Raw genomic sequence first — 26784 nt, forward strand, 5'->3', positions numbered from 1 at the left:
CAATAAAACAGGTGTCATAATGAAGGGTGGTAGTGGTTATGGTTGCCATAACAACTCAAAATTGTCAGACATTAATTTTCATTCGGGAATACGAAACTATTAGCATTAAAACTGAGCAAAACATTAGCATGAGAAAGTAAAAAAAAGTCAATCACGACCGAATACAATGCAATTAAAATATTTGAAAACCATATTGGATGGCCAGGTAAGTACGTTGCAGAATAGTGAAAATGCAACACTTTTCATATTATATTTCCTTTGCACTGACGACAGGACCACATAAATCGCATTGCTGGTCTTGCCTGGTCACCGAATCACAAAAAATTAGCTGTGGCCACTGCCGATCGCCATATTCTGCTGTTTGACGATGCGGGTGAGCGGCGTGATAAGTTCTCGACCAAACCCTCAAATCCCGCAAATGGCAAACAATCCTATGTCGTACGCGGTCTAGCCTTTAGCCCGGATTCAACCAAATTGGCAGTGGGTCAAAGTGATAATATTGTGTATGTCTACAAGCTCGGCGAATCGTGGAATGACAAGAAAGTTATTTGTAACAAATTCCCTCAGACGGCAGCGGTTACAGCCTTGATATGGCTATCGACGGGAGCGATAATTGCAGGTAAGTTCATACTATTGAGTTTACTATTACTCATGGGATCTGTTGGTATTAAAAAAATCCCTTATAAAGTATCAATTTGTTGCTTTTAACTCAAGACTGGTATACGATAGCATGTTCCGCTCGAATAGGGAAGTACTAAAACTAAATGCGTCACCTTGCAAATTAAATGTGTTAAATCCACAAATTGAAAAAAACCCACCCCCTGAAAATTGGAGATGGCCTTACATTGGTGTTGTTGTACCAATACATGTTTATACTGAACATTTTTAGGAGAGAGTTTTCTTCTCGATTCGAAATCCATCAACTCTTTTGGTGTGTAACATTCTTCGTGAATTTTACACGATTTTGAATTGGAATTTAAGACGAGAAAATTGATTCGGCCAATAATATTTGTAATTATCAACCGTCTGTTCGTCCGTCTTTCCATTTTTGTGAACAAAATGTAGGTCGCATTCATTATCCGAGTGATATGAACTTTACCACTAATAATTTGCTTGGCCCAAGGACGAACCCTGTTGAAATTGCTGAGAATCGGTAGATATAACTCCCACATATATCTTCAACCGTTTTCGGATTAATTGTGCACCAAATGACCAATATCACTAAAAGTTACCTGCATTTTGGCACATCCAAACGAATTCAGTCTTGAAGCCTATACATTAAATTTAGTGAAAATCGGTTCAGATATAGATATATCTCCATTATACATATCTGTTTCATCCAATTTAGTATTTAAGTCCCTCACATTCGTAATATGCACCCCTCACAAGAATGATATGGTATTAGTACCAGACATCAGATACAGCTCAGAAATAGGTGCCTAAAAATTCGTCAAGATCGGTTCCGAATTGGATATAGCTCCCATATATATCTTTATCGGATTTCAGTTTAATTGTGAGCCAAATGGCCAATATTAGCCCAAATGGACTGAATTTTGGCATTTTCGACGGAATTCAACCCAGAAGCACGTACTTTAAATGTTGGTGAAAATCGGTTCAGATATAGCTAAAGCTCCAAAGCTATACAAGGTGAGATGAAAAAACAGCAACGAACTTCAGACTGCTGTCATTTCCAAGCCACTCGTCCGACAGCTGTTAACATTTTTTCCAGTGACAGCTCATTATATTTTTTACAAGCGTGCAAAAGCATTTTGGTGAGAATTTTCCATAAAAACGTATTCTTGATGGAATTCAAGCGTGATAGTGTGATTTCTTTATATTTGGCTGGAAAAAACAAGTGGCTATCGTTAGATCACTCCTGCATTTAAATGTGAATAAATATTTTGTGTCTCGTACCATCGCTCGTTACCGTGATACTGGTAGCGTAGCCCAACGTCAAGAAAGTGGACGGAAGAAAACAACAACATCAGCAGGAATGGTTCGAAAAGTAAAGAGGCGACTTGATCGAAACTTGGGTCGCATTGGCCGAAAAATGGCTCGTGAGCTGAACATATCTGAATATTTCATTCAGCAAATATTAAAAAATGAGCTTGGGGTAAATCCATAGAAATTCCAAAATGTGCAAGAACTTACACCGCAAGAGAAATAAAATAGACTCAAAAGAGCTAAAGAGTTGCTTCGCTTAGTCGAAAATGGTGAACTGCGGAATTTCGTTTTCTCCGATGAGAAAACATTCATTGTCCAGCAATTTGTAAACAAACAAAATGATCGTGTTTATTTGCCAAAGAGGTCAGCTGAAAATGTGCACCTTCGGTTCGCCACCAGAACTCAAGCGCCGGCTGTGGTGATGGTGTGTGCTGCCATAACAGCCGATGGTCACTCTCCGCTCGTATTAATCGACCGTGGCATCAGAATTAATGCCGAATATTATCGCAAAAATATTCTGGAGGGTGTATTAACGCCTTGGGCACGCTAACATTTTGGCCCCAGACCTTGGACATTCTAACAGGACTCAGCACCATCGCACTCAGCAAGCGCACCCAACAACTGTTACAAAATGAGGTTCCTCGCTTCATTTCCAGAGCACAATGGCCACCAAAATCTCCGGATACCAATCCGTTGGACTATTGTGTCTGGAGTATTTTGGAAAGCAAGGTTGGCACTAAAAAATACCAAAGTGTCGATCACCTCAAGCAAGCGCTGCGCCGGGAATGGGCCAAAATTCAGCAGAGCAACTTTCGGGCAGCGTGTTACGGTTTCATTGGCCGTTTGAAGGTCATAATTCGTGCCAAAAGTGACCAATTCGAACAAATCGCAACTTATTCTAAAACTTGATACTATTTCCCACATTTTTTGCTTTCATTCAATAAAATTTAAAAAAAATGTAAAAATTATGGCTTTTGATTTTCTCTCACCCTGTATAATGAAATAGAATTGTATAATATTTTTCATTTCGTAAACAACAATGTATCAAACTACATGTAGACATTTCCTGTCATTGTATTTATCACTTCATTAGTCTCTGTCCGCAAACACCCAAAACTGAGCAAAGCGTATTTAATAAACATTTGCACACATTTGTTGCATCTCCAAGTGTCGGTTATGGTGCTAGCATTCAAACATTTTGCCTAATGAAATTTTATCATGTGTATATGACTTCAATTATTCCAATTAATTAAATAATTAAATAGTCAACATGTCTGAGAAGCAATGCAAGAACTTCATACCGCAAATACACTTGTGCGAGTTGCCTTATAGTATGGCAAAATATTATCGCAAGGATAATTGTCCATGTTTTAGTTTAAGAATGTTTTGATTTTAAGCACATACTGATATACTAATTGTGTCAGCTTTGGTAGGGTTGGGACTTTCGGGTCCTGCAAACCCATACTCATGTACTTTATACAAACAGGAAATTAATGGTGAAAATCTTAATTGTCCCTTAATGAGAATGTATGCAGACAATGTTGTCAATGCTATGCTATGCTAAGGGCTATAAATTCAATTAATACTGTGTTGACATTATTGTCCCACTCGAGAGACTTGTAATGACAGATATGCTACAGAGGCCTGTCGTCGTACTTTTACGTATAGATTTATTTTTTAACGTTCCACGAACAGCATATTGTGGAATCTGCGTTTTATGTGGTACAATAAGTTAAGTAAAAATTAATTCCGTAACAAAGTTTCAAAAAGGAGCTAACAAGTTAAAATTTACAAGTCGGTTTTGCCGACAGATGTATACCCTCATCCAATTTTCGTTTATTTAAATATATTTTTGAAGATGTTAACCCTTTTCTATTAGAGGGGTTGGAGGTAGCAATACACATGAACCTACAGGAACTATATCCAAATCTGATCTGATTTCAACAAATTTGACAAATTAATTTTTTAGCGAAATTCCGAAACACATTCCAGATTTTATTGATATTTGAGATACATAGCGTGTTTGGTGCATCAAATACATGAATTCGGTCGAAAAAATATATGGAAGTTATATCCAAACTTTAAACGATTTAAATATTCTTTGACAAATAAATTTTTGTACCAAATTCCGTGACACATTCCAAATTTCATTGAAATTGAAGAAACATAATGCATCAAATGAATGAAATCTGCCGAAAAAAATATATGGGAGCTGAAGCCAAATCTGAACCGATTTCAATATATTTTTGTTCCAAATTCTGTTGCAAAAACCAGATTTTAAGACTGTACCTGGAATCGACTAATACTAAGTTCGGCCGGGCCGAACTTTTAATAAATTAAAAAAAAAAAAACCGAAGACTACCACTTACTTGAAAACCGTTAAATGGGGACTATACGAAGACGTGGACCTGCCTACCACTTTTTTTGCCATATACTGTACCATTACGAACTTCCATTACGAACTACCCATTACGAACTTCAAATACGAAATTTGAAACAGTTCCATTGAATAATGTCGCTAAAATCATTAAAATATCGAATATGGGGAAGTACCGTTACAATTCCGGTGATAATATCGCAAAAATCATAAGGGGGCCAAACGAAGGTGTGGACCTGAATACGACATTTTTATACCCTCCACCTTGGAAAGGAGGGTATATTAACTTTGTCATTCCGTTTGTAACATCCTTAAATATTCGTCTTAGTCCCCATAAAGTATATATATTCATAATCAGCATAAAATTCTAAGTCGATTTAACGATTTCCGTCTGTCTGTCTGTCCGTCTGTCTGTCTGTCCGTCTGTCTGTCTGTTGAAATCACGATTCAGCCCACATTATTTGACGTTTTGGTATTGAAAATGAGATATATCGGTCCACGTTCTGGTATAGTCCCCATATAACGGTACCTCCCGATATTCCGTATTTTGATGATTTATGCCACATTTTTTCACGGATTTGTCTGGAAATTGGTACTTGTAGGTCATAACGGGTCCCTGAGCGTGTGGCAAAACATTGCATGTATAGGTCCACGTTGTGGTATAGCCCCCATATAAAGGTACCTCCCGATATTCGGTATTTTAGTTTTTTTTGCCACATCTTTTCACGGATTTGTCTAAAAATTGGTATTTGTGGGTCATAATGGTTTCCAGCTCCGGTGGCGAAACATTGCATACATGGGTCCATGATTTGGTATAGCCCCCATATAACGGTACCTCCCGATATTCGGTAATTTGATGATTTTTGCAACCTTTTTTCACGGATTTGTCTGAAAATTGGTATTTGTTGGTCATAATGGGTTCCAGCTCCGGTGGCGAAACATTGCATGCATGGGTCCATGATTTGATATAGCCCCCATATAACGGTACATCCCGATATTCGGTATTTTTATGGTTTTTGCCACATTTTTTCACTGATTTGTCTAAAAATTGGTATTTGTGGGTCATAATGGGTCCTAGTTCGTGTAGCGAAACAGTGTAATTATAGGTCCACGTTTTGGTATAGCCCCCATATAACGGTACCTCCCGATATTCGGTAATTTAATGGTTTTTGCCACATTTCTTCTAATATTTCTTTTACCCTAAGGTGTAGGGTATTAAAAGTTTGGCCCGGCCGAACATAATGTTTTTTACTTGTTTGTCATAGGCTGTAGTACCCATTAAGATCTTCCAATACGAAATTTGAAACGATTCCGGTGAAAAATGTTGCTGAAATAATCAAAATACCGACTATCGGGAGGTACCGTTATGTGGAGGCTATACGAAGACGTGGACCTACATACAAAATTTTTTTTCATAGGCTGTAGTACCATTTACGAACTTCAAATATAAAATTTGAAATAATTCAGGTAAATAATGTCGCTAAAATCATGAAAATACCGAATATCGGAGGTACCGTTATATGGGGGCTATACGAAAACGTGGACCGACATGGCCCATTTACTAACTTAACCTGCCTACTGCTAAACTATGCATGTATGCACAATTTTAGCCTTCTATCTCAATTCCATAGAATGGTGGAGGGTATAAAAATCTGAAGGTACCGTATTATGAGGGCTATATCTATTATTGGACCTGAATATAACATTTTTTGCAAGTAGAGAACTGACTTATCGAGAACCCTAATTGTCAAGTTTCAGCTAATTTGGATGGAAATTGTGACAGAAACCTTCGAAATACTGAAAATCGGAGGGTACCGATATATGGGGCTATATCAATTAATGGGCATGCAGGGAGTATTTTTTGCAGGGAGAGAACAGACCTACCGGAAACGCCAAGTGTCAAGTATCATTTAATTTGGTTGGACATTGTGGCAGAGACCTTTTAAATTTTTTGCAAAGAGAGAACTGTCCTACCGTACAAATTGTTTCGGAATTCATTAGAGATATAAGTATGGAAAATGTTGATCCCTTGTGGGGGAGGTGTCAGTAGGGCTGGACTGATATCTATCATGTTCACACCATATGTTATATTGGGATGTCTTAAATTTTGGGATGTCTTAAATGAGCTTCTTGTTTTCAAAATTTTGACCCCTTTGATAGCAATATAGACATATGCGAAATTGGAAGACAATCGGACTTTTATTTCGCATTTAATATGTGTTGTGATAATACAAAATGTTGACCCTTTGTGGGGGAGGTCATTGATGGGATGGACCGATATTGTCCATTTTCCCACCTGACCTAGCACTGATACAAATAATAGGATCTGCAAAGTTTGCACAAAATTGGATGATCCATTTTTGTTCGTTGAAGTAAATAATTTTCTGAGAAATTTCTGAGCTTTTGTGGGGGAGTTACCAGAAAGAGTGGTCCGATATTACGAAGCGCCCTTCCGACTCGACCTAAGTTTGATAAAATATAGCGATGTTCCAAATCCGATACTCCCTTCGAGATATATATTGTGCCCACCAGCCATCCAGACAGAGAGACGGACACCCCTAAATGTCCAGAAGCTGATTTGGTCCAAAGAGACCTAGGGTTTAAGTCGGTATCAAATGATATATACTCTCTGTAATCATATGGCTGAGGATATAAAAAGTCAAAAAGAGCTGAACATGTACTAGAAGGTGGTATCTATGTGAACTCCAATTACCAACCTTATTAATTTTAAAACAATTCCCTTGAAAACGAGACACAAATCATAAAATCAGATATTCGGCACATCTGGATGTACAGTTACATTGGATCTGCACTAAACTTCGACCTTTATGGACAGTGCTCTTTAAGGAGTTTTTCTACATACTGGAACCGCAAACTGTCAATTAACAGTAAACTCTGTTTAAAATTGTGACTAAAACACCCAAAGCTTCTTACACATTCCGTTTAATTTATGTGGGACTATACTAAAACGTGGGCCTCTATGAACCATTTTCAATTTCAAACATTTTACGGACCTTAAATACATTCGAGTGAAATTTTGTCCACCTACTTCATTCCGTTCGGAAGCTAGAGGGATTTCCACAGACGGACGGATATGACTAAATTGATTGCTGGGATCTAAAATGATACGCTACATAGCATACCCTCCATAGTAAAGGATAAAACAACTAAAAAAGTAGTTAAGTTCCCCCGGGCCGAACATTTTATACCCTTCTCCATTAGGAAAGTAACGATGCAGGCTATAAAAAAACGTTGGCCTATAAAGGAATAGATTTGCTTGAGCGCTTTACCCTCTATGAAATTCAAATGCCGAATTTTAAGTAAATCCCTTAGAAACTGAGAATAAAATCGTCAAATACCAAATATTGGGGAGTATCGTAATATAGGGGCAATAGGAGAACGTGAAGCTTTAAACACCAAGTCCTGCCACAGGAGGTAGAATCCGTTATGAACTCTTGATTCCAGATTTACCACTATTTTTTAGAAACTGAGGCTAAAATCTTCAAAATACCGAATATGGGGAGGTACCGTTATATGGTTGCTATTGGAAAATGTGGATATACAGGGTGAGATAAAAAAGTGCAATAAAGTCAAACGCCATAATTTTTACATTTTTTTTTTTTAATTTTTATTGAAAGAAAGAAAAATGTCGGAAATAGCATCAAATTTTAGAATAAGTTGCGATTTGTTCAAATTGGTCACCTTTGGCAGGAATTATGGCCTTCAAACGGCCAATGAAACCACACGTCACACGCTGCCTGAATGTTGATCTGCTGTATTTTGGCCCATTCCCGGAGCAGCGCATGCTTGAGGTGATCGACACTTTGGTATTTTTTAGTGCCAACCTTGCCTTCCAAAATACTCCAGACACAATAGTCCAACGAATTAGTATCCGGAGATTTTGGTGGCCATTGTGCTCTGGAAATGAAGCGAGGAACCTCATTTTATAACCATTCTTGGGTGACGCGTGCTGAGTGCGATGGTGGTGAGTCCTGTTGGAATATCCAAGGTCTGCAGCCAAAATGTTTGCGTGTCCAAGGCTTTAATAATATTTTCGCGATAATATTCGACATTTATTCTGATGCCACGGTCGATTAAAACGCGCGGAGAGCGACCATCGGCTGTTATGGCGGCCCACACCATCACCATCACAATGGCTGGCGCTTGAGTTGTGGTGGCCAACGGAAGGTGCACATTTTCAGCTGACCTCTTTGGCAAGTAGACACGATCATTTTGTTTGTTTACAAACTGCTGACAACGAATGTTTTCTCATCGGAGAAAACCAAATTCAGCAGTTCACCACTTTCGGCCAAGCGAAGCAACTCTTTAGCTCTTTTGACTCCATTTTCTTTTTGTTGCGGTGTAAGTTCTTGCACTCTTTGGAATTTCAATGCCCCTACCCCGAGCTCATTTTTCAATATTCGCCGAATGAAATATTGCGATATGTCCATTTTTCGGCCACTACGACGCGGGTTTCGATCAACTCGCTTCTTTACTTTTCGAACCATCTCTGCTGATGTTGCTGTTTTCTTCCGTCCACTTCCTTAACGTCGAGCTATGCTATGGTACGAGACACAAAAGATTTATTCACATTTAAATGCTGGAGTGCTCTAACGACTGCCACTTGTGGTTTTCCAGCCAAATAATTCACGCTTGAATTCCATCACGAATAACTTTTTTTCTGGAAAATTCTCACCAAAATCCTTTTGTACGCTTGTAAACAATATAATAAGTTGTCACTGGAATAATTTAAGCAGTCGTCGGACGAGTGGCTTAGAAATGACAGCAATCTTAAGTTGGTTGCAGTTTTTTCATATATAAGCAATATGCTGTCAAAAGGGGTAGAAACCGTTAAGAACTCTAAATTTTAACCATTATATGGACGCTATATAAAAACGGTGACCGACAGAACTCATCTTCGAACTTGACCTGAATGTAAACAAAAGACAACTCTATGCAATATATTAGCTTTCTATTTCATGCCGTTTGGACTCTGATGTGATTGCAACAGACGGACGGTCGGACGGACAAGTATAAATCTACAAACGGAATTACAAACTTAATATCCCCTCCATACTATGTATAGTGTAGGATATAAAAAGGGTTCTATTCAATTGAACTGCAGTGTATTTACGCTTTTGTTATTTCTGAGTGTGTATGTATGTCGGTTAAATATCCAACAAAAACAAGTTAAAAAGTATCGGTCGGTATTGCCGACAGATATATACCCTCAGCCTGTGTTCGATTATTTAAATATAATTTGACTAGTGTTACAATTATTCAAACGTTTTACCCTCTATGAAGCAGGTTCCGAAGGAATGGGTCAATATTGTCTATTTCGTATCGGACCCCAATATATGATATAAATATTCCGACGTTCCTGGTATGGATTATATCGACTAACTCCTTCACTATGTATGAGATATTTAATAATTTTTAGAAAATGTTAAAATGTGAGTGATGTACAAGATAGAGTCTACCGATATATTCCACTTTTATACTGCATCTGATACAAATAAAAAATATTGAGCGAAATATTTGGCAACAATAAAAGAAAGAATATTTATGTCCAATTTCATGCGAAATCATAAATTCCGATAAATTTCATATTCATATCAGGCTCTTGTTTAGAGAAATATTTGAGCATAGCAAGTAGTAAAGAATTGCTAAATTGTTTCGAAAGTTATGACAGATAAAATTATTGAAAATTGTGATCCCAGAAGGGGTTGGCAGGTATACCACCTTTATAACAGATCTTGTGTTGATAGAAATGTTGAGATGTGCCAAGTCTAAATGGAATCGGATGTTAATTTGGCGTTTTATTACTTTATGGGTATTCAAAATTTCGACACTTTGTGGTGGAGGTACCAGAAGGAGTGTGCCGATACATTCCATTTTCGCACCAGACCTTGGACTAATAAAATTATTGGGATGTGTGAAATTTAAAGACTATCAAACTCTTACATCACATTTTATAAGAGTTTTAATTATCCAAAATTTTGACCCTTTGTGGGGGAGGTCCCTGATGGAGTGGACCGATATTGTCCATTTTCGCACATGACCTAACACTGATGAAAATATTAGGATTCACAAAGTTCCGGCAAAATCGGATTATCCTTTCTCTTTTTGTGCAAAAAATATTTTTTGAAAAGTTCGACCTTTTATGGGGGAGGTACAAGAAGGAGTGGACCGATACATTCCATTTTCGCACCAGACCTTGGACCAATAAAGGTTTTGGGATGTGTAATTATTCAAAGTTGTAATTATTCAAAATTTTGACCATTTGTGGGGGAGGTACTTGATGGAGTGGACCGATATCGTCCATTTTCACACCTGGTCTAGCACTGATGAAAATATTAGCATTCGCAAAGTTCGAGCAAAATCGGATAATCCTTTCTCTTTCTGTGCAATAAATTCGTTTCTTTGAAAATTTTGACATTTTGTGTAGGAGGTACCAGAAGGAGTGGACCGATATCGCCCATCTCCGAACTCGATCTAAGTTTGACAAAAATATTACGCTGTACCAAGTTTGGATCAAATCGGATACTTCCTTTGAGAGTTATCGTGCGCACCAGCCAGCCAGACAGACAGACAGACAGACGGACGGACGGACATCGGTAGATCGACTCCAAATGTTCTGAAACGGATTTGGTCCAAAGAGACCTAGGGTCTAAAACCGTTATTTCGACTAGGCACGTTTTGACCGTATCAAATGATATATACCCTCTGTAGCCATATGGCTGAGGGTATAATGACTGTCTCTTTAAGCATGCTTAATTAATGTGTGTTTTTTTTTCACTCAAGGTCTTGATGATGGCAAAGTTCGAGCACTACATTGCAAAACAAATAAATCTCAAAGCCTTTACGGAGCTGAAAGTATCTGTGTATCGTTAGCACCAAATACAAGAGGAACGGCATTCTTGTCCGGCCATAATGATGGCACCATCATTCGATTTTTCTTGGTGGATGACAGTAATGAGCCATCGGGTCGCATAGTCCAACATCCTGTGCCACCATTTGCATTGGCTTGGCCTCAGGGTGGCTTTTGTGTGGGCGGTTGTGATCAACGGATTGTTTTCTATGATACCATGGTAAGTATAAGGAAAATTGACAATGAGTATGGAGAGGCTAAGAAATGGATTTGCAAACAAGGTACATTACTCTAACATATAGACATTAACAAGTAATATAATCCATGTTTCTAAGGCCCTGACAATGCCTTTGCATATGAGTGTGTGTCTTTGTATTAAAATATACGTATGTTTTTCAAAACACTTTAGGGACGACAGGTTCGTACATTTGATTACTCACGCACAGAAGGTGAACGTGAATTTACCGTGGCTGCCTGCAGTCCCAATGGACAGGCTGTGGCATTTGGCAGCTATGATCGCATACGAATATTCACATGGAGTCCTCGGCTGTCGGCCTGGAGTGAAAGTGCCACCAAAGATATCAATTATTTTTACACGGTTACATGTTTACTTTGGCGACGTGATGGTGCAAGGTAAATATTAATATACAAAAAATATAAACAAAGATTTATTCAAATCTCCTAATTGAATTATTGTGATTTATATAAATATGTGTGTATATGTATATGTATGTGTATGTGTGAATATTTGTATTGGAAATCGGATTTCTGAGAATATGAAGTATGAACAGTTTCAGAAGTCCACAATAATCTTTAGTATTATTGTAGCATACTTTAAGGCGCCTCCACATTTTTTATACCCACCACTATACCATGGTAGAAGAATACAGGAAGTCGCATCGACACAGCTGCTGGGACAATGAACTGTCAAACTAAATTTGAAGTTAAAAATTTTGAATGAAAAGTTATTCAAATCTGTAAAAATTGTTGAAAAACGAACATCATAACAATCTCCGATTGGTGTCATATAAAAAACATAAAAAAACATGAAAAAACATTTCAAAAATTTTGACATATCAATTTTCCCAAGCGTTGATGCATCTACCTGTATTTTTCTACCATGCACCATACATAGTATGGAGGGTATATTAAGTTCGTCATTCCGTTTGTAACTAATCGAAATAATAATTTTAGACCTAACAAAGTATATGTATATTCTAAGATTATTTCTTCTAAGATTATTTAGCTATGTCCGTCCGTATGTCCGCCTATTGTAATCACGCTAGATTCAAAACGAATTAAAATAGGAAGCTAACATTTTGCACAGATCTGTCTTTTGTATGCATGCAGGTCAATTTCGAAGATTGACTATATCGGTACACGATATCGTATAGCCCCCATATGACGGTACCCCCGATATTCGGTATTTTGATTTTTTCGAATTGTCTGAAAATCCACACAAGGAGTTCTTTGTGAGTATTCTATCCCCTGGAAATAATTGTCTATATAGGTCCAATATATCGTATAGCCCTCATATAATGGTACCTCCAGATATTCGGAATTTTCATGATTTCAGCAAAATTTTTCAATGGATCTACCTTAAAGTCTACAAAAGGAGATTCTTGTAAGTACTTTATCCCCTATAAGAGAATTGTCTATAAAGGTCCACGATATCGACATTATTCACGGGAGTTGTGTCAAATTCCGTATTTAAAGTTCGCTATGGGTACTACAACCTATGACGAAAAATTGTATATGCAGATTCACGTCTTCGGTATGACGGTACCTCACTTTATGCGGTATTTCATATTTGAAGTTCGGAATAGTTACTACAGCCCATGACAAAAGTTACTTATGCAGGACCACGTCTTCGTATAGACCCCATATAACGGTTTTCATTTGTGTGGTATTTTTCGACAGATTTTTATACCCTACACCACAAGGTGGTCAGGGTATTATGTCTTTGTGCATTTGTTTGTAACAGGCAAAAGGCAACGAGATAGACCCATAGTTCCTTTTGATGATCTGCATAGAATCACTTTCTGAGTTGATTTATGTATGTCAGTCCGTCTGTCCGTCCGTCCGTCCATGTATTCTTGTGAACAAAATGCAGGTCGCATTTATTATCCGATTGAGATGAAACTTTGCAAACAACATTTGTTTGGCCCAAGGACGAACCCTATTGAAATTGGAGATAATCGGTAACAATTTAGATATAGCTCCCATATATATCTTCGTCCGATTTGCCTTTTATTGTGCACCAAACGTGTAATATCAGCCCGAATAGTATGCACATACAACCAAATTAGGCCTGAAAATAAGTATGCCAAATTTGATCGAAATCGGTTCAGATATAGCTATAGCTCCCATATATATTGTTCATCCGATTTGTTATTTTTGTTCTCCGCAGCCGTAATATACATTCTGTAACAACAATATTTGGGGAAATATATCAAATGCAGCTCAGAAATACCTTTGCTAAATTTTATCGAGATCGGTTCAGATTTGGATATAGCTCCCATATAAATTCGTCCGATTTACCTTTTATTGTGCACCAAACGTCTAATATTTGTCCAAATGGGATGGAATTTGGCACATACGACCGAATTTAGTCTAGAAGGTGGTATGGCAAATTTGGTGAAGATCGGTTCAGATATAGCTATAACTCCCATATATATTGTTCATCCGATTTGTTGTATTTGTTACCTACAGCCGTAATATGCACTCCGTAACAACGATATTCAGGGAAATATATCAAGTACAGCTCAAAAATATCTTTGCCAAATTTTATGGAGATCGGTTCAGATTTGGATATAGTTCCCATATATATCTTTATCTGATTTCAAATTAATTTTGCACCAAATGGGCAATACAAGTCCGAATTTAAAAGATACAAATGCTTTGGCATATTTAGTCCTTTGAAATTTAAATTATAATTATAATTATAATCATAGCGTGTATGATTGAATTCTCCCATAAAAACTTTTAATTGTTAAGTGCAGCTCAACTAAATTAGCAAAGTGGTGTAGGGTATCATAAAATCGGCCCCGTCCGACTTTAGACCTTTCTTTACTGAATTTTTTTTTAATTTTTCAAGTTTCTTCCAAATGGTGTGGGTATAAAAAGTTCGGCCTGGCCGAACTTAACTTCTTTTTTACTAGTTAATATTTTTCAATTGCAATTTCTTTTCTTACACACGGTCCTTCTCATTTCTGGTTTATTTATGTTCTTGAAATCTGTTTTTTTTTTTTTCTATCCAAGACTAGCAATGTCTAGCGTCACCGGAGCTGTAATCGTATTCGAATCGGTTCTCAAACGAACCATATGGCAGGACAAGTTTGAGTTGATTTTTGTGGCACCAAGTCAGTTGTTAGTTCGTTCCCTCCAAGAGCCACACGAACAAATGACAATTGAATCCCAACTGGGTCTAGAAATCGACGATGTACGGATAATGGGCAAAGACAACTTTCTGGTGGCACGTACCGAAGAGTCCCTAATTCTCTGTGATCTTACACGTAATTTGGTCAGTGAGGTACCCTGGTCGGCGTCGGGACGTCATGAACGATTTTACTTTGAAAATCCAACGGTATGTTTAATATTCAATGTTGGCGAGCTGAGCCTGGTCGAATATGGCGAACAACAAATTTTGGGTTCGGTTCGCACGGAATTTGTTAATCCACATGTCATCTCTGTACGGCTAAATGAACGTGGCAATACAAGGTAAGGCAATTCCACTACGATCGTAGGAAGCGGTTTTATTTTTTGTCTTTCTTTTCAGGGACAACAAAAAATTGGCCTTTCTTTTGGATGCTAAAACTATTTGTGTGGTGGATCTAATTACCCAAATGGTTATTGGCCAAGTTAATCATGAAACAAAAATCGATTGGATCGAATTGAGTGAAACAGCCCATAAGCTATTGTTTCGCGACAAGAAAATGCGTCTAATACTCATCGACATTTACACGGGCAAAAAGCAAACCCTTCTCAACAATATATCCTTTGTCCAATGGGTGCCGCAGAGCGATGTGGTCGTGGCTCAAAGCAATAACAATTTAGCCATTTGGTATAACATTGACTTGCCCGAACATTTGACATTGATGGCCATACGTGGCGAAGTTATGGAGGTTATACGAGAGGGGGTAAGTCAATATGATATGTGTAAGTAGTTATTAATTAATCCGAAATGTGAAAGTGTGGTTAATATATTTTTTCATATTAAAAAAAATAATTTATCAATCATAACATGAAATTTTATTCACCCGTTAAGAAATGAAAATCCAATCCAACCCCCAATCAAGGGTTGAGACATAAAATATTTAATATCTACTTTAAAATTTTAGATTCGTTCCAACAGTTCGTGTTAGGGCTTTTACTACTCAAAATGCACCATTTATTCAGTCTGGCAAAACTTCTTTGTTCAAAACTAAATTTTTTAGACTTTCAACATTTTTAACTTTCAACATTGTGTTATTCCATTTGTAAAATATTTGAAATATTTACATTGGACCCTACAAGTATATATTTTCAGCAAAGTATTCTGGATCAGCGTAAAATTCTAAGACGGCCTAACGATGTCCGTCTGTTGTAATCACGCTATATTTCGAACGAATTGAAATAGAAGGCTAAAACTTTGCATACATCGTAATTTACCAGTAAGCAGGTTAGTGGGCCATGTCGGTCCACGTTTTCGTATGCCCCCAATATAACGGTACCTCCCGATATTCGGTATTTTCATGATTTCAGCGCCATTATTTATTTATTTACTATTTCAAATTTCGTATTTGAAGTTCGTAATGAGTTCTAGAGCCTATGACAAAAAAATCGTATGTAGGTTCACGTTTTCGTATATCTCCCATATAACGGTACATCCCTATATTCGGTATTTTGATGATTTCAGCGACAATATTCACCGGGTTTTATTCAAATTTGGTATTTGAAGTTCGTAATGGGTACTACAGTCTATGACAAAAAAAATCGTAAGCAGGTCCACGTCTTCGTCTCCATATAACCGTTTTCATTTAAGTGGTAGTTTCCGGAAGTTTTTTTTTTTTGAAAATTTTCCTTCCTTTCTTCCTTCCTTCCAAATGCTGGAGGGTGCTTTTTAACTTGTTTTTTTTTGCAATGTTTACCATTTACACCAAAAAATCTTCAAAACCTTTCATTTTGAAAATTTCCGAGGAGGATATTAGTTAAGCCAGTGCACAATGGACCCACATTCAATTTTTCTGTTCAAAACTATTTCAACTTTTCCATATAATAACCCTAGAAAGTAGCACCCAATACCATATTTAGTAGCAGTTAAAGTACGCATTTCAAAACAATCTTCATATCAAAACCTCAGATACCAACAGTGGCCTCAATATAAAATTTCACGATTTCAGTGACATCCATATCAAATTTCACAATTTCAGCTCTATCCCTTCACCAAATACCTAATTTAGTAGCATTTAGTATTTCCGAACAATTAAAGTACGCATTTCCTAAAATAACCTACATATCTTAATCCGAGACACCAGCAGAGACCTCAATGCCAATTTTCGGGATTCCATCTCTATCCCTTCACCCAATTAGTACTTTTCGAACAATTATAACACACATTTTCATATATCGATCCCAGATACTAACAGAGACCTCAATGTCAAATCACCGCCAAATCTAACCACCGCCAAATCTCAATCTCACAGATACTCAATAATTTAAGTATCAAATTTCAGAATTTTATCTCTATTCCTTCACCCTATACCAAATATAGTACCATTCAGTACTTTTCGTACAATTATAGTACACATTTCCAAAACCTCCTTCATTTGTCAAGGCTACACATGAATAGCGACCCTATTACCAAGTTTCAGATTTTAAGCACTATATGTTCACCCAATACCAATTGTACAAAATATAACACTAACAGGGACTCCATATAAAATTTCAAAATTAAACCTATATCCGTCCACTCTAAACCAAACTGTTCCAAATTAAGTACCATTTAGTACAGTACATTTTGCACATCTTGTACACATTTCCAAAACCTCCTTCATATATTAAAACTTACTTTCCAAACTTGAATCTCATAGCAAATTTCAAGTTTTCATCTCTATTCGTTCGAATAATACCAAATGGTACAATTTTAAAATTTTAGTACCATTAAAGTACGAATTTCCAAAAACTCTCATTCCAAAATATCAGCTCATTCCGTTTTTCCAAGACAAAGTATTCATTTTTTGGTACATTTTAGTACTTTTATTACGATTTTCCAAAAAAGGAACCTTATCACACGCCTACGCATCAAGACTGCTTCTAGCTTCAGCTTCGTATAACATCTAGTACGCATATCCAAAACAATCCACATCTCCTCATCCTAGCCACCGTGAATTGTAACATTACTCTAGGAAAAATAATAGTATAAATTTGCAAAACCACCAACAAATATAAACAGATACCTCAATATCAAATTTCGGGATTCCAAATTTGTACCAAATTTAGTACGAACTTTCAAATCCTACACTCCGAATTTCCAAACCTTCCTCCATACCTCAACCAATCGCATAGAAATTTTATCTCCAATTCTCTTATTAGCAATGCTCATGATACCAGCTCTATTGATTCAGTGAAATCCAATTTGCACCAAACATAGTACCATTTAGTACACTTAGTTACACAATTTCATACAGTTCAAAAGAAATCTTATTTTCAAATTTCCGGATTCCAACTCTGAATTGTACTAAATTTAGTACCATAAGTACGAATTTCCAAAACTACCAACATACCTCAGTCCTACAGTGCTATAGTAATCTTATTTCCATTTTCCAGGATTCCAACTCTTTTGGTTCCCCCAAAAGTTAAGTTCTGGTACAACTTACTACCATTTAGTACATATAAGTACGAATTTTCACAATTACCTACATTCCTCAGTCCCAGAATGCAAATGTAATCTTATTTCTTAATTTCACAATTCCAGCTCAATCGGTTCACCCAAAACAAATTGTACCAAATTCAGTACTTTTCGAAAATTTCGAAAACTCCCTCCATATCCCAATCCTACATTTCAAATTTCAGGATTCCAGTTCCATCCTTCAAATTAAAATTGTACTATATTTAGTTACGTTTAGTACTTTTCGCATACTTACAGTGCGAATTTTCAAAGACCCTTTGGTACATCTATCTCCACACACCCCATCAGTGACCCTCATTCCAAATTTAAGATCTCTAGTTGTACTGCTTCCTCAATGCAAGAGGTATCATATTTGGTAACTTTTCATACTTTTCGCACCGTTCTAGTACGAATTTCCAAAGCCCAACCTTATCTGACCCCCATCGGACCAAGAGTTAGCTTCACCCAAAAATTCAAGATTCTAGTTTCGACTGGACGTTGATGAATCGTTAAGTCAGTCAATTATTTACGGTACAAAATTTATACTTGCTCCCCCTACGCTCCGTTGTTCTTTTACGAAGAAGTCAGCCGATGACTTAAACCAGCCAAAAACACCTTTTATGTAATCTCACCTTAACTGCTTTTTTTTCAAAAACTCTACAACGATTTATTTTGCAGGGACGTACCGTAGTCGTTTCGCAAGAAGGACCCACAGAGCATACCTATCAATTGGACGAAGGTTTGGTGGAGTTTGGCACTGCTGTGAATGACAGCGATTTCGGACGCGCCGTTCATTTCCTTGAAACGTTGGGCGACAAACCGGCCGCAAAAGCAATGTGGCACAACTTGGCCATCATCTCGATGGAAGATGGTAATCTGCGTGTGGCACAACGTTGTTATGCTGCTCTTGGAAATGTATCCAAGGCTTACTATTTAAATGAAATGATTGAAGAAGCCGATAAATTCGAAGAATCAACCGGATCACCGGGTATACAATGTCTAGAAGTGAGGGCTAAATTGGCATTACTTTCATCAGATCTTAGAACTGCAGAGCGAATTTACTTGGAACAGGGTGATATGGAAGCCGCATTGGAAATGTACAAGAAATTGAGAATGTGGGATGAGGCAGTAAATTTAGCCGAAAAGAGGGGTTATTTAGGTCTGACACAACTCAAGGAGGATCAAATGTCATTCCTTTTGTCAACGGGCCAAGAAGAAAAGGCCGGTCAGGTTTTGGAGGAGCAGGGTGAAGTTGAAAAGGCCATGACATTGTTTTTAAAGGCCAACAAACCTGCCAGAGCTGCAAGGTTGGCTTTAAAGACACCGCATCTAATGGATGATCATCCCCTAATGATGAAAGTGACAGAGGGTTTGGTGAATTCAGGTAGGTTTTTGAAATTTCCTTCAAACAAGCTTCTTCTCCACAATAACAAAAAAAACTATTTTTGTAGAACTCTTTGAAATGGCTGGAGACATTGCGTATCGCTTGTCACGACCAGAGGCGGCTCTAACATTGTACCGCAAAGGTGGTGCCTTTGCCCGTGCTTTAGACTTGGCACGTCAGCTGGCCCCCGATGAAGTTACAGCTTTGGAAGAAGAATGGGGTGACTGGTTGGTGTCCCGCAAACAACTTGATGCCTCTATAAACCATTACATTGAAGCTGGAGCAACCCAAAAAGCTTTGGAAGCTGCAGTGGGGGCCAAACAGTGGCGCAAAGCTGTACAAATAGCCAAAGTTTTGGATGAACCGGAAGAAATTCAACGCTACGCTTTGGATTTGTCAAAACATTTAGCCTTCGCCGGCGACATTGATGGAGCAGAAGATCTTTTGGTTCGTGCCAATTTGTTCAAAGAAGCCATTGAGTTATTGAACCGTCACGGCAAATGGGAAAGGGCCTATGCAATTGGTGAAAAATACCTCAAAGCCGAGGAAATGCGTGATCTGTTTGTAAACCTTGCCGGCGGTTTGGAGGAGCAGGGTAAATATCGTGATGCTGAAAAGGTGTTATTGGCAGTCAACGAGCCGGACCTTGCCATTGCCATGTATAAACGTCGTGAACTTTATGATTCCATGATACGTTTGGTAGAACGTTACCATAAGGATCTACTTGAAAGTACCCATCAGCATTTAGGACGCACTTTGGAATCGAAGGGGAAATTCAAGAATGCTGAAGTCCATTATCTCGCAGCTGGGGATTGGAAATCTGTGGTGCATATGTATTGTACAGCTGGTCGCTGGGAAGATGGCTATCGGGTTGCAAAGCAAAAGGGAACCGATGGTGCCAGCAATCAAGTGGCCTATATGTGGGCCAAATCAATGCCCGTGGAGAGTGCTGTGCGTCTGCTAAACAAATTGGCTTTACTTGACACGGCTGTGGGCTTTGCTTGCGATTCAGGTCAATTTGATTTTGCCATGGATCTTTGTCGTTTTGCTGGCAAATCCACCGATGAAGTCCATCTCAAAATAGCCATGTCTCTGGAAGATGAGGGCAAATTTGAATTAGCCGAAGCTGAGTTTATTAAAGCCAATAAGCCCAAGGAGGCAATACTTATGTACACTCATGCCGGTGATTGGTCGGCAGCCTTAAATGTGGCCGAGAACCATTTGCCTGAGGCGGTGACGGATATTCTTATCAGTCAAGCCAATGCTGCTATGGAAACCAGGAATTTCTCAGACTATGAAGATCTTATGCTCAGGGCTCATCGTCCAGACCTGATAATAGAGGCTTATAAAAACGAAGGAATGTTTGATGAAGCCATACGCATAGCCGAGGATCATTTGCCGGGGGCTTTGAATGATTTGAGACGTTTACAAGCCCAAGAATTGCGTCGCAATGGCGGTAGTGCAGGTGGCGCCCAATCAAATGATTCACGAACCTATCTGCAAAGAGCTGCTGAGTTTGCCAAAAAGGAAGATTTTCGCAAAGCTGCAGAATGTCTAATGCAAATTGATATTACAAATGCCGAGGACGCCACAACCGTGGAAAGAGCCTTGCTAAGGGCGGCTGAGATATGCAATCAGTTCCTCGAGGGAAAAGATGCCACCGACATAGCCAATCAATTGGGTCCACGTTTATTGCAAATAAAACAAATTGGTCCAGCTGCGCAGTTATATTTGGCTGCCGAAATGCCCAAAGAGGCTGTGGATGTTTTCATCAAAGCTGAACAATGGTCCAAAGCTAGGCGTTTGGCCAAAGAACTAGATCCAGAACTTATGGCCTATGTGGAACACCAGCAGAAAACTCGTCTCAAAAGTGAGGGCAATGTGGAACAACTGGCAGACATTGGTAAGTATGACACACAAGGCATAACTAATGCGTGAGTGTAAATGGTAATGGCTTCCATTTTTACTTAGATATAATTAGCGCCCTAGACATGTTGGCCGAACAAGGACAATGGCAACGTTGCCTGGACAAAGCAAAACAAATCAGTTCACCGGTCCTGCATAAATATGTAGCTCTCTATGCTGCCCAGCTCATAAGGGAGGGAGACAGTGTTTCCGCTCTTGGCCTGTACATGAACTATGGAGCTCCACCATTGGAGGCAAACTTTAATATTTACACCAGAATAGCAATGGATTGTTTTGCATTGCGCGAAGAGTCATGCTCCGATGGCCTATGGAAACAATTGAGAGATTTTCTTTATCGATTACTGCAGGTAAATATAGTGGGAAGGTGAAAGTGATGTATCTTGAAAAGTTAATCGCTACTTACTTGGAATGGCCACAAAATGATTTGTTTCTTGGATTTTCCAAGCAACTTAATGCCTCCGATTGTAAAATTCAGTATTCCTTGGTCGATATATCGCGAAAAATTATTAGTGAGCTAGGACGGTTGAATGAGATCAAACAGGAGATGAACTTAGACCTGGGCCCTATTCTTGTTTTATAAAAATGTGAAATCTATATACTTTTATCGAAAATATATTTCATTTCGTATCGAACAAGAACCCAGCCCTTGATCTAGCTGTCAAAAATAGAAGTTTTAGGTTGAATTAGTTCGGTTTTGGTTCTTGGCTCCTTTGTTAATTTCCGAAAAAGCCAGCCGATGAATTAAGCCAGCCAAATGAGCGATTTATGTATTCCCACAACAGGCTCTATTATTGTTAAACTTTTCAAAAAACCATAAAGTGGTTGAGGCCATTATATGGGGGACATTCCAAACCGGGAACCTCTATAGGCAATTTTATACTTCAAGGATTGTCATCTACCAATTCTTCTTAGATACCAAATTTGAAACAATTTCGTGGGTAAATGTGACTAGGATTATTTAAATACCGAATATCGCTGGGTATCGTTATAAGTGCGCTACAGGAAAACGTAGACCTAAATGTTCAATGTTCTGCCACCGGAGCTAGAACCCATTACGAACTATAAATACAAATTTTTAGACAAATCCGTGGAAAAATGTGGCAAAAATCATCAAAATACGGAATATCGACAGATACCGTTATATGACGGCTGTATCAAAACGTGGACCAATATATCTCATTTTCAATATCAACCATCCTAGACACAATACAAAGTGTTCTGCAAAATTTTGAAGCTCTATGTGAAATAATGTGGGCTGTATCGTGATTTAAAGGTTTATTTCCCTACAAAAACTGTAGATTTTGTCGATGCATACGTTGCAATAAGCATTTTGAAAACACCCGAATTTGAATATTTTCTGAACAAGTTTTTACTATTGAAAAGAATACACACACATAAACAAATAAAGTTTACATACTAAGCGAAGAAAATAATAAAACAAGTAAGCAAAGGCTACAGTCGAGCGGGGCCGACAGTTGAATACCCTACAACACTATAATAAACCATACAGTTTATATAGGCGAAATACTCGACAGAATTCCACAAGATATTGTGACAAATAATAAAAGAAAACCATCAGGTTTCGTTCTCTAATTTTCGAATAATAGCAACTTAAACTAATTTGCTCATTTCCAATTTATTGGTAGATGTTGCACGTAAATGGTCTTCCTAGATCTGGAACCAATATTTCCCAAAGACCTATAACCTCTCAGAAGTGGCAAAAGATTATCATTTATTATTGGTTTTTGGCTGAAACGCATCTATATGAGATACAGACATTTGACTATATTCTTCAACGAAATCAGCGTTAACGAAATAGTCGGAAGTGCGTCTTTCCTGTATTTGTGAATTCTCCAAAAAGTCACCGGAATGGACATTTTATGTATTTTGTCTACAAAAGTTGGCAAACTATTTCACACATTAAATATTTTTGGATGGCCATCCGAAACTGCTGGCTTTTGCAATGTCCGGTAACCCCCATTCAAATGTGCGTGAGGATCGAGCGTTAATTACGACCTGCCGACAATTTTGCAGTTTTTTGGTCCATTTCAACCCCTAAATATATGGCGATCATCTCCAAAAAGAGTAGGCTTCTATTCTGACCCTCATCTTATCCCCATGCAAAATTTCGTAAGGATCGGTCCATAAATGCGATCTGTATATGATATCCTGATATCTCAACTACTTAGTTTTGTTAGCTGTAGAAATATTACCAAATGTTTAATTCAAAATGAAAATATGCCAAAAATATGACAAAATTGAAAAAATATGAGAAAATTTTACAAAATCAATATTTTCATCTTTAGAGAGATATTTTTATGCGATTTTTTTAACGTTTTTTCTTTCCTGCCAAGAGGCCATTCTGAATTAATGGGAACTGTCGAAATCAGTTCAGCCGTTCTCGACATATAAGAGATTTTTCAAGCATATCTTCTTTGATAAACATATTTATCGCACATATTTTGCTATATATCCGATTTGATGGATGTTAACATCAATGTAAAGATCAGAAGTAACCTTGTCATGGCTTTGTGATTTCTCCGGGATTTAAAATATTCACGGTTTAATGAAAAATTTTGATTTTTTCAACACAAAAGATATGGTCTATTTTACCCGCTAAATATTATCCGATGACCACTCAAATTAGTAGGCTTCTTCCCCGCCCTAAACTCTATCTACATGCGAAATTTCGCGTCGATTGGTCTATAATTGCGACCTGTATTGCTTCTGCAAAATCCGACATTTTTTCAGTATTTGGTCCATTCCTACCCCTAAACACTTGGCGATCATCTCCAAAAGCAATAGGGTTCTATTCTGGTCCAAGCCCCACCTACATTCTAAATTTCGTGAAGATCGGGCCATAATTGCGACCTGTAGAGTGATTACAAATTAACATGGACAGACGGACAGACGGACGGACGGACATACATAGCTAGATCGACTCAGCTCGGCGAGCTAGGAAGATCCATATATACTTTCCTATGTGGGAAACCATTATTTCGAGGTGTTACATAATTTTTGGCCCAATCAAACTTATAATACCCCCAACACATAGTGTTGTAGGGTATAATTAAAATCATATGGTATCATAGCCCTACCTTGATTTTTTTTGTACCATGGGAGGAGGTTAGTTCATGCCCCGCTCCATTTAGGTTTTTTTGCTATGTAAACTGACAATGTTCAATGACTACAAGGAATGTTATCTAAGTCTAAGATACAAAATTTGACACAATTCAGTGCAAAAATGTTCCCAGAGTTATAAAAACCCCGAATATTGAACGGCACCGTTAAACGGAAACCATGGTCCAATATGGACAACTGGTGATAGAACCCATTAAGAACTACAAATACCGAATTCTATACCAATCCGATCGAAAATGTTGGAAAATAGTAAAGATACCGAAAAATAAGATACCGGTACACCTACCCTTATATAGGGAGATGTTTAAAAAATGTTCTGTCACCAGTAATGGAACCGTTTACAAACTCCTAATACCGAATATGAAACAATTCCGTTGAAAAATGTAGTTAGAATATCAAAATACGAAAACTTAAACCGATATACAAACCATGCTAGACACAATACAAACTACTGTGCCCTATTTCAAAGGTCTACGTCAAATAAGGTAAAATGTATCGTGATATCCTTAATGATATCCCTTTCCATTACAGGCACTTAAATCATCCGATTTCTCACAGGCCCCGATATGTGGAAATATAGAACAATATCTTATAATTGCCCATTACTATTGTGCTCGTAGTGCATGCCGACATGTTCAGGCCCTACAGCCCATAGCACTGCGTATTTCCATAGCTCTTTTGCGTTATACAGATATTATTCCTGTCGATAAGGCATTCTTTGAAGCTGGAATGGATTTACGAAACGCTGGCCGTGAAGCTGAGGCTTTTGTAATTCTTAACCACTATTTGGATGTTTGTGAGGCCATTGAAGATGGTACAGGGAATTTAGTGGATCATAGTGATTTGGCTGCTACTGATTTTCCCAGTTCGGTGCCCATACCCGAAGAAATACATTTGAAAAACGATCCTGGCCTGCACGAAGAAGTTCGAGAATGGGTGCTGGCCGTAAGTATGGACCAACAAGTGGATCAGGTAAAAAAATTAAAATTAAGACAGGATTCATAATGTGTGTGATTAAAATGTGTTAACAGGTATTGCCCATCGATGATCGAGGTTTATATGAGTCCAGTTTGGGTGCCAATGATGTGCCATGCATTCTTAGCGGCTATCCAGTTAGAGGACGCCAACCTGTTACTTTTCAATCATCAACACGTCAGGCGAATCGGGATGTGTGGAGTAAATTTGCCGTAGCCATTAAATTATCAGCCACAAGTGAAGTGAGTGATGTCATTGCATTTACCGAGAAATGGAATGGCTTGGCCAATTTTGTAATGCACTAGAGACTAGAGCTTTTGGTTTCATGTAACAATTTTTAATAAATAGCACATTGAAAAATTGCAAAGTTTTATTGGAAAAATGAAATTTGGTAATACACAGTAAGTATATGAGGGCGGTGGTCTTAGGATATCATAGAAGGTTTCATGTAACAATTTTTAATAAATAGCACATTGAAAAATTGCAAAGTTTTATTGAAAAAATGAAATTTGGTAATACACAGTAAGTATATGAGGGCGGTGGTCTTAGGATATCATAGAAGACATCATAGAGGCACAAAAAGTGCAGAGGATAGTCAGAATAAAAATAGTGTATGGACAGCATGTCTTAACCAGTGTAAACAAATTTTTAATAAAATAAAATGAATTGTAAAAAAATATATAGATTAGAATAATAACCACCAGAATTCGTTAGAGAGGCGAGAAACTAGACTAATGTCCTAAACTCTTTTCTATACTTGATTTATTTCTGCTTTCCTACTATCTATCAATTTTTACTAATAAGGAAACAAGCTAGGTCAAACATACACCAAGTTAACATATAATTGACAATTGTCAATATATATATATATATATATATATATATATATATATATATATATATATATATATATATATATATATATATATATATATATATATATATATATATATATAAGTTAACACCAGACATATTCAAATTCAACATTAGCAACCCAAAGAATTCATCAACCAAAGTATAAGCGTGTCATTTTGCTGACACTGCAGTTCCCACCGAAACACTGACAACAACATCCAACAGGCAGACAGCAACATTCCATCGCCAACACGAGCAGGTGTCCAGTATCATCTGGGTGCATGAATCCAAAGTATAAGTTAGGGTAGTTTTATTTCATTATTTACTTTGTAGTCCGGAACCTTAACCAATAAAGACGTGATTGCTTGCAATAAGCAGCAATCACAAATTTTTAAAAAAATAAATAAATTAACATTGAATTAATTGGCGCCCGAGAGCAGGGA

General features: G+C 37.7%; 2 protein-coding genes across 2 annotated transcripts in view; one reads left to right on the top strand and one right to left on the bottom strand.

Annotated features, from left to right (window-relative positions):
* The window catches only part of LOC101899484 (serine-rich adhesin for platelets), a 176509-nt gene extending 153167 nt beyond the window's left edge, over positions 1-23342 (bottom strand). The window contains exon 1 of the mRNA XM_059124424.1: positions 21774-23342. The gene's annotated coding sequence lies outside the window, so the exon portion shown is untranslated. The remainder of the gene's footprint in view (positions 1-21773) is intronic.
* LOC101892758 (intraflagellar transport protein 172 homolog) lies at positions 53-25850 on the top strand. Its single transcript, XM_005190555.3, has 11 exons — positions 53-205; positions 274-619; positions 11126-11412; positions 11602-11825; positions 14454-14912; positions 14971-15331; positions 18739-19444; positions 19512-21347; positions 21416-21717; positions 25043-25483; positions 25543-25850. The coding sequence occupies exons 1-11, from the start codon at positions 167-169 to the stop codon at positions 25789-25791; spliced, it is 5250 nt and encodes a 1749-aa protein (XP_005190612.1). The 5' UTR covers positions 53-166; the 3' UTR covers positions 25792-25850.
* Positions 25851-26784: the final 934 nt, after the last annotated feature.

The sequence above is a fragment of the Musca domestica genome, unplaced genomic scaffold (genome assembly GCF_030504385.1).
Source record: "Musca domestica strain aabys unplaced genomic scaffold, Musca_domestica.polishedcontigs.V.1.1 29, whole genome shotgun sequence".
Classification (NCBI taxonomy): Eukaryota; Metazoa; Arthropoda; class Insecta; order Diptera; family Muscidae; genus Musca; species Musca domestica.

Coding starts and splice junctions, on each gene's coding strand:
- LOC101892758 (XM_005190555.3), top strand. CDS start 167: ATGCAATTAAAATATTTGAAAACCATATTGGATGGCCAG. Junction 620..11,125: donor GACGGGAGCGATAATTGCAG/GTAAGTTCATAC, acceptor TTTTCACTCAAG/GTCTTGATGATGGCAAAGTT. Junction 14,913..14,970: donor AATGAACGTGGCAATACAAG/GTAAGGCAATTC, acceptor CTTTCTTTTCAG/GGACAACAAAAAATTGGCCT.